Source organism: Mugil cephalus, chromosome 4, assembly GCF_022458985.1.
Source record: "Mugil cephalus isolate CIBA_MC_2020 chromosome 4, CIBA_Mcephalus_1.1, whole genome shotgun sequence".
NCBI classification, from domain to species: domain Eukaryota; kingdom Metazoa; phylum Chordata; class Actinopteri; order Mugiliformes; family Mugilidae; genus Mugil; species Mugil cephalus.
In genome coordinates, this window is record NC_061773.1 from 19569850 (window position 1) to 19584546 (window position 14697).

General features: G+C 44.8%; 1 protein-coding gene across 3 annotated transcripts in view; it reads left to right on the forward strand.

Annotated features, from left to right (window-relative positions):
• Nucleotides 1-846: 846 nt before the first annotated feature.
• LOC125007060 (chemokine-like protein TAFA-1) overlaps nucleotides 847-14697 on the forward strand; it is a 100252-nt gene continuing 86401 nt past the window's right edge. Inside the window, exons 1-3 of one of the 3 annotated variants that reach the window (XM_047583631.1) lie at nucleotides 854-1151; nucleotides 1453-1596; nucleotides 4003-4139. In XM_047583631.1, the coding sequence (XP_047439587.1) occupies nucleotides 4016-4139 (124 nt within the window). In that variant the 5' untranslated portion in view covers nucleotides 854-1151; nucleotides 1453-1596; nucleotides 4003-4015. Of the gene's footprint in view, nucleotides 1597-4002; nucleotides 4140-14697 lie in introns of all 3 variants that reach the window. The other 2 variants (XM_047583632.1, XM_047583630.1) reach the window with 2 other exon arrangements.

The following is a 14697-nucleotide window of genomic DNA, read 5'->3' on the forward strand; positions in this document are numbered from 1 at the left end:
CGCTCGTCTTTATTCACTCCCCCAGAGTACCAGCACTACCCTCACACTCTGACAGATTATTTAGTCCCTTGTTTGTGTATTGCTGCATAGGCTTCATTTTTATGTGAAATGTCAGACTGTGACTGAGTCAGTCATGGCAGGTGCGTGGGATTGGCACATGCTATGAATCTGTAGTTAGTGGTATAATGAGATAAAGGAGGGGTTGTGTGTGTGTGTGTGTGGTGGGGAGGTAAAGAAATATGTTGGAGGGAGGCATACTCCACGCAAACAAGACTGGCAGCCTTCACCTGCCTGTGCAGCTCGGGCACGATGGATGCCTTTCCGTCGGAGCCAGCAGATTCGGTTTCCGTGACAGAAAGCTGCTCACGGGCTCTCTGTCAGGCTGCCGCTGCAGATGCAAGTTTGTTTCAGTGGTGGGAAACATCCTCTGAGGTGCTGGCTGTAGGAAGAAAAAAATAAAATAAAAAAAAACTCTCACCACGTCACCACAGAAATGGGCAGAAAGAGCAGAGCCAGCTCGTAATGGATAATATGGTGATTGCAGAGCTCTGATGAGGCACTCTGCCTTCTATTAAAAGTGCCGGGCTTGGAGCATTTCACTTTCACCCTGGAATGCTGGAGGGGGATGACTAAAAGAGGAGCACGCTCTCCGACTCTCTCTCTCTCTCACACACACACACACACACACACACACACACACACACACACACACACACACACACACACACACACATTCAGACTGAGCTGAGGGCTGCACTCGCATGTCTCCTGACGTTGTGGATGGGAGGTCGGGATGTAAAGCCCGGCTGGGTTAATAAAGCACGCTTCATTTGCTGATGAAGTCTTGATGCAGAAGTGGGTAGTCTTGCTTTAAGACATGTGATCTAACTCTCTCCCAGCTCCCGCTCTCTCCCTCTCTCTCTTTCCAGCTGGGCTACATTGTAATACACACACACACACGCACACGCTCACTCGCACTCGCGCTCTGCCTGTCTGACACAGACTCTCTACTTAGAGCGCTGGAGAGAGGACTGAGGCTCACACTATCAGCACAGCTTCTCAATGGGGGGATACAGCCAAGAGCAGACAGAGCAGTCATTCCGCTGGAGCCTTCCGCTGCACGCGTGAGAAGGAGACGACAAGTGAGGAGGGTAAATTAGCTCCCTGTCATCACAACATAGGAGTTTAACTGACGGAGAAGAGACACTGAGGGGAGCAGAGGACATCTCTACGAATGAGGCTGATACAGCAGTGACATGATCAGCCTCCCATCCCTCAAATCCTGGCCAGTTTGTCACACAGACCCCCGCGTGCTTTTGGTGACTATTTGTGTTGCCAAGGATTTCAAAAAGACCTGAGCAGCGGGGAGGGGGGGTCCAGGAGAGGGGATACTGAAGTGGTGGTGGGGGGAAAAAAGAACAGCATTTTAGGCCATTTATTTTTTTCTTGCAGCTTTTGGCTTATCTACTCCCGGAATTTCGGAAATCCCTGGCTTCAAAGTATGGATGGATTTAAGACAGAGGAGTGAGTCTGCCGGGCAGGCGGGCAGTGAGGCGATTCCGACCAAACTCCTTTCCTCTTGAACACACTGCTCAGGTAAGGGTGTGGAACTTTTGAGGGATGCCTCTGGCGTTCGGGGATGGGGTGGGGGTGTGGAGGGGGGTGTTTGTTGTATTGAGATAAACTGTGGGGGACACGAGCTGTTGATAAAATGTGTCTGAGTTGGGTAAAGATGGTGCCTGGGTTGCAGCTGCATGCAAGTAGTGAAAGAAGAAAAAAAATCAGCTTCCAATGAAGTCCTTCTTCATGCCACGCAGTTTGTTTGTCTCTTGTTGTTGTTGTTGTTTTCTTCTTACCAATGTGTTGATTAGCCTAGTTTTAAACATGTTCATAACAGGGAGCCAGAATGTTCACGTTGATCTAACAGAAGACAGCCAAACGCTAAAACACACACTGTGAGAGAGGTGTTATAAATATAATTCTAGCTCAGCGAATGAGTTGTTTCCCCCACGTTGTAATCAGACATCAGACCGAACTTGTCTCCGCAGAAGAGGAGGAGAACAGAAACCGGTCTTATTCTGTTAAATCAATGTTGCGCGCAGGTGCGTCGGTGGATTTTTGCGCCTGGAGGTGCGCCTGCTGTTTCCACTCCGACCGCGTTTCCAGCCTCACGCTGGACTTAGATGAGATCTCCTCTCTCGTTTTAGGGCGACGGCACGGAACTGAGAGCAGGTCCCGCGTTTGTTCTCCTTTCCCCTCGCGTGGAAAGCAAAATGGATATTTAAGAGGGCGTATTCGCAAAATCGAAAAAAAAAAATAAAAAAATAAAAAAATCTGGACTACAAGCGCATCAGGAAGAGTTCGGGTCTGTTTTCTCCCTTTGAAAACTGCTTTCTTTCCCTCTGAAGTTCCTTGAAAACGATGCTCCTGCTTGTGCGATTTACGTTAAGTCTGCGGTGCGTTTAAAAAAAAAAAAAAAAAAAAAACCTCTGGTAACACGCTGTGGGGGAAACAACATAATTTTATTTTCGATATAACGCCTTCCGACGACAGGGAGTGGATCTTTGTGCTGTTAACTATGTAAAGCGTTAAATAAATTCAGGAGAAGAGTAACACACTGTGATTTATCTGTATTAAAAAAGAAGAAGAAGAAAAAAAAACATGAGGAAAACAAACCCGCGGGACCAGTTCACATTTGCACAAAACTGCGGATTATGGTGGATTTAATGCAGGGGTGGGGATTTACAATGCGCTATTAATAATTATATGCTTAATTTCCCGCTGAATATTAAGCAGCCTCAATGTCATGGAGGGTATGGAACATGAGGGGAAAATTTAGTAGCCTCCTGGCTTTAATTTGAGACGCACATCAAAGCGCAAAGGAGCAAGGGAGCAGTGGTTGGGGTTTCTTTCTGGAAATAACTTATTCGATCAGACCTGCTGCATGTCACTTTCTCAGACTGTTCAAACAATAAATGCTGCATATAACTCAGCTTTTAAGTGACCACACGTGTCCTGTGCGTTAAAATATGAGGGGAAGCAAACATTAAAGGAGCATTAAATCCACATTAGATTCAGATTCACAAGGCAATCGAGTCATCAGTGTATGCAATTTTGTCCAATTAAACTTCAATAATTTAAGATCCTAGGGTTATTTTTTTCTTTTCCTGGTCAGCTAGAAAGTAATCAGGATGTAGGGCACAGTTCTAAAAGTCCATGGCAGGAAGCCTGATCTGTTTTGGAGCAGGTGGGGTGATGTTTTATAAACTTCCCTCCAGTGGGGCTCTGAATTGAGAGAAGCACCAATAACACCTGGAAAGGAGGAGAGCCTCATTATTCAATAAGAGATAAGGTGTGTCTCCATATGTTGGCCCTCACCAGCCATTAGGCAGTCGCTGAACAAACCTGCGAGAGGTGTGTTTGTGCTTGGGAATTTATTTATTTATTTGTTTGTTTTTTCTGTAAAACTTTAAAATATACAGGGCTCAAATGCTGCTTCCTCTGTAGTTCCCCGGATAAAGTATTATGCTTTTTTTTTGTTTGTTTATTTTATAAAATTCATTAGAAATAGATTGCAGGTTGTTCTGTCACCTCATTTCTTCTGCATGCCTTCTTGCTCTTTTTTTATTTGTTTGTTCGTGGTGGAAATACTTGTATACAACATCAGGTTTGTACAGGATAGACTTTGACGGCTTTAAGTCTGTGTCTGAGCCTTTCATTCTGCACGGATTTCACTGAAGCCTCTTTTGTCTTTTCATTTGCATTGTTATTATGTGATAATATCCACGCACCGCAGCTCTAAATGAATCACAATATCCGAGACATCGCTCCAAATATTCGAAACTGATACGATGATGCTGTTTTGTCTCTTTAGTTTTGGCGCCTCAAGCGAAAACGATGTGTGGTTGAAAAACATGTATGGGTACGCGCTTGTAACACAACTTTGTCCCTGTTCTCCTGTTGTTTGCCTCCCCACCTCCCCCGCGGCGTGGCATCCTGCAGACTCGGCCTTACCATGTCCTGGTTGTTGGCCATGTGGATTAGCCTCGGCTTCCTGCTGCTGTGCCAGGCCACACTCTACCAGACCATCCAGCAGCACCATGTGGCCCGCCCCGGTCGCACTGACATTCTCACCCTGGGTACGTGTGCTTCTTTGTCAGATTTCAGCTTCACAGCACAGCGTCACACCTCGAGATGTTGCCCTCTCTGTGGGGCAGCAGTTGTCAGCTTTGGCTGTTTGAAGGCAACAGCAAGAGACCGCTGCAGTATGTCAGAGTAATTTGCCATGGTGCTCCACTGTTACGTGATGATTCACTACGCTCGCAGTCACACAGGATAAGCAATGTGGAAGGCTGCTTCCTAACCGTGTGTTACATACTTACATTTAGTCATAGTCAAATCTATGCGCCCATATACATTTTATGCTATTTAGGGAAGAAATGTAATACCTAGACTTTTGTTGTCGCGGTGAGCTGGATGCTTCTGTTAAGATCGCAGCATGAAAACCCCATCAGAACATTTTCTGGGTATCTTCATCTTCTGCATCTTCTAGCTTCTGGGGAGATGATTCATGTATGGAGAATTCTTGACTACTGCACCCTGAATCTCGCTGGCAGACTGTTACTAGGACAAGCTGTAGGCAAAAATCCCCATTACTGTTGCTGGTAGCCAGGGGAGCTTTGATCACTGTGGCTTAGAAAGAGATGACAATTATGTTTCCCTCTTTTGCACTGGAAACGTTTGGCAATTAAGCCTGACGCCTCCTGCACCGTAGGGGCGAAAGAGGAGGGAAGACGCAGAGGCGGATCTAATTCTCTGATTATGGAAAAGCTTACCAGAATTGCTTATGGTGTATGTGGGAGTCACAGGGAAGTTTTTATTTTTTATTTTTTTTTAGAGCAAAGCAAATGCTTTCCTTAAGCTCCTAACAATGAGTGTGACTTCCACGGCGAACCTGCGTGCAGAGAGGGGCTTTCTCCGGATGCCAGGCAGCTGTTAAACATTGATGCTATCTTCTGCTCGATTCCCTTTGTGTGGCGTTGCATTGCCAAGCAAAAAGACAGTAATTGAAGCACGGCAAAGAGGAGCAGGATCCAGCGCTGAATTCTCTATGCTTGCGCGCAACACTTGTGACTTTAAGCGGCATGTCAGAGAATTGGCTTGCTTTAGCCGCGGAACAGCTGACACATGAAAATCCAAGCTATGATAGAGGGAGAGTTCTCGGAGTATCCCAAGCCCCGTTAATTGGAGCAAGAGGGTAAGGGATGAGCAACAGAGAGCTCAGAATGAATTTTTAAAATCTGGCTTCTGTTTTTCTTTTTTTTCTTTTTTTTTGGGGGAGTTTGACTGGTTGGCAAGTCAAGCTTGGTGCCAAAGATGTACAAGGAAGTGCAAGGCTCAGTAAGTGTCTTTTTTGAATAATGCAGCGGTCCCAGAGGGGGGAAGGCGGGGGGGAAAAAATAGTTGTTGCCCCCACCTTCGGCTGTCGTATATTTAGAAAAACTAAAAGACGGTGAAGGGTTCTGGAAAGTTTCCTGTCAGACTGGTCAACTCACACTCAGCCCCGCGCGTTAAACTTAAGAGGGTGCGGACGTGCGCTGCGCACGCTTGCATGTCCACGCGACCGTTTTCTCACCGAGGCCATTACGGCGTGGCATTTTCCTGGGCCCCGTGGGGAGACTGGAGCTGTGTTCGGGGCACAGCCAGGTCTCTGAGATGGATGCACGCTCACACTGCACGCATGGATGGCAAGCGCACCCTCTGTTGATCTGATCTTTTGAAGTCTCAGGTTTCATTTACGTTAGTGGGGTGATCCGGGCCGAGCCGCTCAGTTTTGAATAACACGGTCAAGAGGTAATCAACAGAGAGTGGCAATCACCCCGAGACTGAGCTGTAATAGTGTTTTTTTTTCCCTTATCACAAGAAGTGCTATCCAGAAAACTTTTAATGCTAACAAACGGTGGAGGAGGACAGCCATAATTGGTGCTGACAATCATAATCTTAAGACATGTTGTGATATTTTACAAACCTAATCAGCTGGCTTCCCAAGGGGTAACTGGCTGCTGGCAGAGAACAAATTTCTGCCGTTGCCCACGTCTTAACTGCTGCCCTACAACTGTACAATTTACTCTATATCATGTTTTTTTAAGAGGATTAACCCGACATCAATCTTACTCAACCGTGGAGTGGCGTTAACCGATCTAACCAGAACTGCTCTCTCAGAATTGAAATGCTATGATGAATATTTGAATTAGAATTGATTTTATAATTTGAGAAGCTCTCTGGTTTCATTGAGGCCAGAGCCCTCAGATATAAATAGATATGTCTATGTAGGACGTGGCAAAAGAGAGATGTCTTGCCTTGGAAAATCCATTGGCTTTCCTGCCTTGCAGATTTACGTAATCAAATAATGTTTCTGTGTTGTGATCTCCCGTCTTACATGCTTGCAAACGAAGTTACGGAATGGCTTTGCTAATGATGCACGTGAAACACAAGACGTTTAAATATTTTGTGCCGATGAACAAACTTCATCGCATTCGCCGAGGATAATAATTCACCTCAGTTCAAGATTTTGTTCATGACAAAACACCAGGCGAATCCGCTTTCCCATGAGTCATTAGCCTGAAAACATGTCTGTATTTCAACCCACAGAGAGAAGAAATATGCTCCATACAGAAATTCAAATGGTTACCTGACTCATATTCTGATAAGAACTGAGTGCGGCTACGCTCGGCTAGTGAGTCATGCCCCTGTGTTGTCTTTCGGACAATAAGAAGCGAAGCTATGGAGTGAATTGTGTGCTGGTTCCTTGTAAGAAACGATGTTCTGAAATATTTTCTTGTTAATCTTGGAATGCAGCCTGGTAGTGGTAGAAAAACTAAGGAGGGGGAAGTGAAGGTCAGACTATCCTCCAGCCTGTTGAAGCTTCAAACACAGCTTAAAAAAAAACAGCTTTTCTGCCTCTTGTAACAGTAAGCTGACGGTGCGTGCTAAACAAAAAAAAAAAGTGACTACAGAGGTAAAGTTTCAAGACTGCATTTGTTTATTTTTTGTCCAAATGTTTCCGTGACAAATCGGCGTAGTCACTGCTGAGGCGGAGATTGAGTAACGAGTTGCCCGACTGCTTCGTCACCTGCTCAGGAAGCGCGCCGCGCTCTTTCCCATGAGCCCTCGCTTCGCACAGTCTCCCCTGCGTCCTGCTCGTGCGGCTGAAGATTGATGGCGCCCTGATTCTGGGCAGCCAATTCTGGTCTCTCAAGAAATAATCCACTACATTGACAGATGAGCCGAATGTGACATGACACACACACACACGTACACACACACGCTTGGCTATGCGTTCTCCCCACCTGCCAACACAGTGGACTGAAGTACTTGCTGCCAAGATTGCCGCTGCACAAACCAGGCCACTCTTGACAGCACATCGTACTGGACTCCATCACAAGTCAGTAAAAGCGCGACCAAATTTACATTGTCGGCGCAGTCCTCGCAGAACTTAACGTCGTCGTCCGCTAATTAAAATGCAAGTCGTTCACTCGCGCGTTATCTGCCCTGGGTTTTGTCACTGGGTTATAATTAGCAGGTACTGTGCCTATTTACTCGTGTTTAGCTGGAGTATGCATACAGTTGCAAATAAATCAATACCCAGAGGGGCAGTCTGAATTTAACAGCTCTTTAGCTGCTGCTTTGTTTTATTATGACTCTGACCGGGCAGTTTAAGACAGGCTCAGCTCTAATAGAACAGGTGCAGCTGTAAAACTGACTCTAGCCTGTTACGCTTTGATAGCCGTCTGTCGCTGACGTGCCGTCTCACCGTTTTATGTTTCCTCGCGCCACGACACGCCCACGCCGCGTACATTATTCGACCTGTTTGAACTTCACATGTTATTAAACCCCCTTATTATGCAAGTCTGCCTGCTGTTCATTGGAAGGAGTATCAGAAAGAAAAGCTGGAGGTAAGTGTGATGCGGCAGCGAGCGGCAGAAAAACATCACCCGCGGCAACCGAAAGCTGGCCCTTTAGATTTTTCTGTGATTCTGCGCAAATATGATTTTCACACACTGTATTAATAGAATAAAACCTGAACCTAAGAAACATTTCCCACTCTCAGATATGTAACATTTGATCGTTTACCCCAATAAGTAGATACCATGCACTTGTTTCTTCGATGGGTGCACATCAGCTTTTAGGCTTTGCGGGGAGATCTGCTGGTTTAGATCATACTTGAGCAGAAACGCAAAACATTTTAAATGATTCAAAAAAAAAACTTTCGCCGCACTCGAAAAGCCGGATAACTAATGCGGCGTTGGTGCTGCTGTTCTGTTTTCTTCCATTGATTTGAAATGGCTCGTAAAGTCTAATCCCAGATGATTGCAGTGCATTTTAATGAGCTCATTGTTCACTGTGCCATAAAGCTCCCGCAGTGTAGAAAACTCTTTGAGGTGGAAGATAACATGTAATTACTTTGATTAGCCGAGATGAATCATATGGTCAAATAAGAGCAACAGCGCGATCACAAGCGAGGATGTGTTTGGTGGATTAGGAAATATAAATATATATATCTTCAGCTTTAACATCACATCCTGTCAAAACAGTGCGTTTCTGAACTTTGACTTTACGTGTCGTATCTATTGAAGCTGCACTTGCTAGGACAAGACAAGATACAGAGTGTTAAACCTCAACCTTGGTTTAGGGTAGCCGTCTTTTCGGTAAATGAGGACAAGGAAGACGTCTGGAAGCAGTGCAAACTCACAGTATGAATTGATTTCCTTTTCCTTTCTTTCCGATGAGGACGGCTGGTTGTAGGATCCGTGATTTTTTCTGGCAGTGTTGCTCGCGAGTGCTAAGAAATTAACTTCACTGTCTCACAAACCGAGCGCGCACCCAGTTTTCAACTCATTTCCATAGTTGTCAGACTCCTCATTACAATCGCTCAGCGTTAGCAGCCGCAACACGGCAGGCAACATGCCCTTTTTCTTCACAGCCGTCTTCAAAGTGGTAATCTCGCTGCTTTGCTTCTGCTGTGGAGGAGGTGTTGGGGAACGAACGGCGGATCTGTCCGTAGCACCCGCGAGAACCTCCTTTCCACTTTTCTATGTGTTTTGTTTTTTTTTTGTTTTTTTTATTTCGTTCCCGCCATCCACTCAGCTTCATTTACGTCCTCATTATGCGGCAGGGAGTAATTAGTGTGAGAATTGACGGTGAAAAGGAAATTCAATTAAAGTGCACTGGATTCAGTGGATGAAGGGGAACTGTTTGATCTGGCTGGCGGCGCCAGTTCACGTGGAGATGCAGCAACGCGGCACACGCCCCTGTTTACACATATGGAAATCATTACCGTGCAGGGTTGTGGAATGATTTAAAAAAAAAAAAAAAAAAAAAAAAAAAACAACATTTCTTTTAGATTAGAGATGTCTCATCAAGGCAGAAACGGGAAATACAGGGCGGAAAGAAGGGGACTGACACGCAGAAAATAGTCTGGACAGGAACCAAACTAATGACCACCAGCCCTAATCAGGAGCCGCTCTGTTTTTTTTTATCTCTAGCTATTCTGTTTTACTTCACTTATATTCACATCATGTTAAACGGCCTATTTAAAAGCTAAATTAAACCACAGGGTGATGGAAATCATAAATTATAAATGACTCAAATTTAATTACAAACATTCATTTTGTGAGCATGACATCGACAAATCCTGCCTCTTTGCCAACAAAGAAACCCAAATCCTATAATCTACCTCCACATGGGATTATAATTGCTTTGAAAACTGTGGGCTTAGGTAGAGAGCTCATCAGCACTATGTGATCTTTCGCTCTTTACCACACAGCATGCCCTTCAAGGTAATGAAAGCAACCTTTCTGAAAACTAGGCAATAACTGGCTGATCATTCAGGTGCCGACCGAGTGGCGCTCTCCTCGCACCAGGCTTCCCTCCCTCCCTCCTCCCAACTCTCCATCCCCGTGCCCCCGCCTCCCAACCCCGCCTCATCTCCCCGTCCCTATCGGCCCTTCAGACGATTTGTCATGGATCAGATGAGACAATTTGTCATGGATTAGTGCACTTAAATGTCTGTGTGATAGTGGAAGCAGTCACTGGAAAAGCTTAGGAATCCTATTACACTGCGCTTTATGGCCGGCAAGAGGGGAGAAAAGGAGCGGAGGCTGAACTGAGACTTTCTGTGGCCATGTGTGCCATTTCTTGACTTTTTTCCTCCGCACGTAATCAGACACTAATTTAGAGGCAGGCTCCTCTGATGTGTCCAAACTGGGAACGCGGACCGAAATCTGTGCAGTTCTGACACCGCTCATACAATTCCTTCACACGCTGTGTTTCCAGAGTCCGTCAAGCCTTCTCTTTCTGCGCCGTACGACTGTGATGGACGCGTCACTCTACCTACTCATCTACTCAGAATTTTACCGATAAATTTGCGTCTGTATTTCAAATGCCTCCGTGAACGTTTCACACTCCGTCCTGGCTCACACATTTGGATTCACCTGTGGCATTAGTGTTTATTTACTCGGCGGCCTTTCTCATTTTAAGCCTTCACCTGCGTGCGCTCTCTGGTGCTTTCTCTCCCTCGTTGAGTGATTAGATGCGAGATTAGAGAGTGTTACACTCTCGTCGGGTAATTGTGTCCGACTGGTGCTTTAGAACAGAGATTACCAGCTCCCCCAATTATTTTCAGTGACGAGGGGGAGGATTAAGACAGACAAACGAGTGTATTTAAACAAGTGTATTTAAATGTTACATACAGCATATTTACACTGAACAGGAAGTTAATGCATCCCACATACAGTATCCTGTGCAGCCTCTCCATCACCCCTGGGCTCCTCGAGCCCTTCTGTAGCATCTCTCTGAAGAGCTTATGTTAATGGAGCACAGAGACACGTTGCCAGGTAATTGTGATGCAAAAGAGTAACCGTGTGGCATCATTTAAAACCACTGCAGGGGACAAATGCTACTCAGTCAGTATTTTGTTTGCAGAGGACTCACTTTGCCAGAGCAGTTCGTTTATCCAGTGGCAGTCAAATCAGGCTGCCTTAACAATGCCACTCATTTACTGTTTGTCAGCCACTTTAGATGGATGCATGGTATATACAGAACGTATTTTACGTAACGTTTCTGCAAATGCGAACAGATAACCAAGAGGATCCAGCTTTTGTGATCCCATCATCGGTTCGTCACATGTGGCTGGTTCTTTCACAGTGCAGGGAAGAATGGGGGCATTTAACTTGTGCCTTTCCTCTGGGTTTATTTATGACACTATGTTGTATTAGACACAGATAAAAAATAACAAGTTTTCCTGAATTGCAGCTTCCGCCTCTGGTCTGAATTGATCATTTTTTTGTTGTTCACTGACATTTTAGCCTGTTCAATATTTATGGGTAAAAAAATCTTTATTTTTGCTTTAAAGCAAACTGTGAAAGTGAGTCATTACCCGACTGTGCAGCATCCCTCTGCCCTGCCGTGCTTTATAGTGTCTTTCAGTCTTGTGGTTTTCCAGCCTCCAATTTTACCGGAGGGTGTAGTCTAGGTTTGAAAAAAAAAAGCAGTTTTGGGATTATGAGGTGGGTGGTTCAATCTCACCATGTCTGAGGTGCCTTGAATATTCAATAAGAAAAAAAAAATCCACTTGGATATGGTGCGTATACATCTATGCATGACAAATAAAGGTAATTTCATTTGGTTTCAGCTCAGGTTTCTCATTAGACACCTTTTCACCAACACTTTACCGCTTAGCTAGAAGTTAGAATGTTTCTTGGAGCACTTAGGGTTGAAGTTAGAAACATATTAAAGCATTTAGACCAACAAAAGCTCAAAAGTCGTCTCCCTACAGGAAACATAATGCCTGAACTGTGAGCCAGCACCACTGGAAGTGTCATTATCTACACTTCAGAACTGTACTGTATGTGACAAATTAGTAACATAATTGCCGATACTACAAAGAGGCTCCTTCACACTTCTGAGGGCTATGTGTTGCATGTATTGTCCTTTTACGTTCTCTTATCATCATTAGTTCCCAGATTAAAACGTTTCCATTTTATTGCTCCCCAACCAAAGAGTTGCCAAACTGTATTTTGTTGTTTTCCATTGGACGATGACGATAAAATGCTTCTTATGTGATTATATAATAGTGGAACAAAAGCTGGCAACTAATCAGTGTGATCCTTTATCTTTCGACTTCTGTTTACATCTGTAGTGCATTGCCTTTTGTCGACGATGCATTCTTGATCATAACAGTTCCACTCAAGACTGGTGGAAATGCATGCAGGTTTGCTAGGTAGCAGCGAGAGCAGAGGTGCTAATTGGTGTTGCTATTTTGGGGTAAAATGCCTGTTAGTGTTGTTTTAAGAGTAGCATGCAGCATGTTGGCCACTGTACACTACCGGCTCAGCACCAAAAGCACACAAACAATGCTTTCTATATAAGGGCTTGCAGATACTAGCATCTGCTGAGTCTGTAAATACACCACCATATTAATTTAATTAAATGTCCGTTTTATTGCAGTTAAACTCCTCTTTCCCCCGTTTTGTTACCTTCTATATAGACGCCTCACTCAGATACATACTCATTTATTTTTGCACCTTTTTGTTTTCACACACACATTTCAGACGCACATATTTAATTAGCTGTCAATGTGACTTTCAGTTCAGTCCGGCGAATGATTTTGTTCGAGCCCTGACAGTGGGCAAAAAAATGGATCATGGGGTTTGGAATTATGGAAACAGAAATCCTCTTGCTTGAATGTGTCCCCACTTGTCAAACAAATGATTGAAAGTCTGTCAAGATGTTCCACCCGCGATGCTCCGTCAGCATTAGCTGAGGTCTATTTGTCTTGTCTGACGTGTCCGGGCGAATATGTGCGGCTGCGGTGGCGAGGCAGCGCCGTATTGTCTTATCGTGGCTTTATCTGACAGCAGACGCTCTAATAATGGAAGTTAGGTTGAGATGTCACCGCTAACTGTTTATCACAGCTGTACACAATGCGACACACGAGACAGACACGGGCAAATGCCTGAATAAATAGACAGGGTATCTTATTTTAATCTGCTTTCGCCGCCATGTGCATATCTTATATTAAATGTGCCAGTCACTCATACTGTACACAGCGAGAGGAATGGTGACAGACTGTTGAAAATGCAGGGGCACAATTAGTGTCCACAGGCCCTGCAGTGTATCTTCATTTGCCACAGTATCTCCAGCACATGTCAGGTTCGCTGAACATGGCTCAATACCCTGGTGCCTGTTGGCCAGGAGAGTGAGAGAATGAAGGATGAGGTGGCACCTGCATGTGTCTGTCTGTAGCCTAATGACCCAGAGGAGCTTCGTCTCTCACACACTGTCTCTTTCCTCTTGTTTTTTTTTTTTGAAATTCGCTTTGTCATTGTCGTGCCATTTGTCTATTGGGGACACGGCTCATCTGCATCCGGTCACCCACCACTCTTCTTCTCATACTCACAAACACCTACATGTGTTGGTTTCACTGGTGGTGTTCCCAAAAAAAAAGAACATACATTTAAAAGGAAATTTCATTTGGAGCCACAGGCCGCCATGCTGGCTATGTATATCCATCCTTTAAGTGGTAATAGACATCAGACACTATGACCCATTTTGTAAGAATTGGGAGACGAGTTTAAATTAGGATTAGTACCCGCTCTAAAGAACCTTTTCAACCTTTTCCCTGAAGGCATCAACAAGCGTTTGAGGATGCTGTACATGTGTACAAAATAAGAGTGTTATTAGAACTGAGCTGATAGGAGTGAATACCTTTCCACATGCCGTCTTTGATCATAACATCGTTTGCACATCCTTGTGGATTTCAACGCTGTCAAAGGCACAAATTGCAAGGCACGCATACATGCTAAATAAAGAGTACCGGATCTGTACTGATGCATAAGCGTATCTGTCTACTCATCGGTTGTCATAATTTTTTCCACGTCCTCGCAGACTCAGCGCCTCTTGGCCTGTGAGCTTTGACCTCTTTGCAAAAGACAAACACAGACTTCGCCTTTTGTGGTTGCAGGCGGCGCCTTTACACGTGCAGGCCATTTAGGCAAAGGTCAGGGGGTAAAGTTGTTGTTTCTGTTTCTGCGACAACACAAGGGACCATTGCTAATGTCAGAGCAAACAACGCAGGTTAGTTTACACGGTCAAACAAATGTTAAAGTTAGACATTCAGGTTTAATTTTCCATGCCCTAAAAGTGATTTCCTTAGGTAAATTAAACGTGGTTTTATTTTTCTTACATGTAAGCCTAGCAATGCTACCATGACATGCAAAATATGTAAGTCAGTATAAAAACAATGTATTACAAAGAGTACTACTGCAATGCACACTCATCTGAAAAGGGATCTGGTGATGCTAGCAGAGGAATGGTCCAAACAACTTCACCAACGTTCTGCAGGAACACGGAGAAGGAGGTAGAAAAACCAACAGTTTCCCAGTCAGGAGCACGACATTTAGTGTCACTAAGCGAATCTAGAAGGGACAGGAACAGTGAGGTGTTTTCCTCAAGAGCGAAGATGCACCTCTGACTCATTTAATTGGGGTGCAGCAGGAAGACTTGTCCTCTCTCCAGGAGAAAAGGGTGGTCAAGAAAGCTAGGGCTATTATTGCGCATCGTGACCACATCCTAGCTGCAAACTTTCAGCTCACGCCCTCGGGAAGGCGTTTTAAAGCTCCATGTAGGAAAACAAAT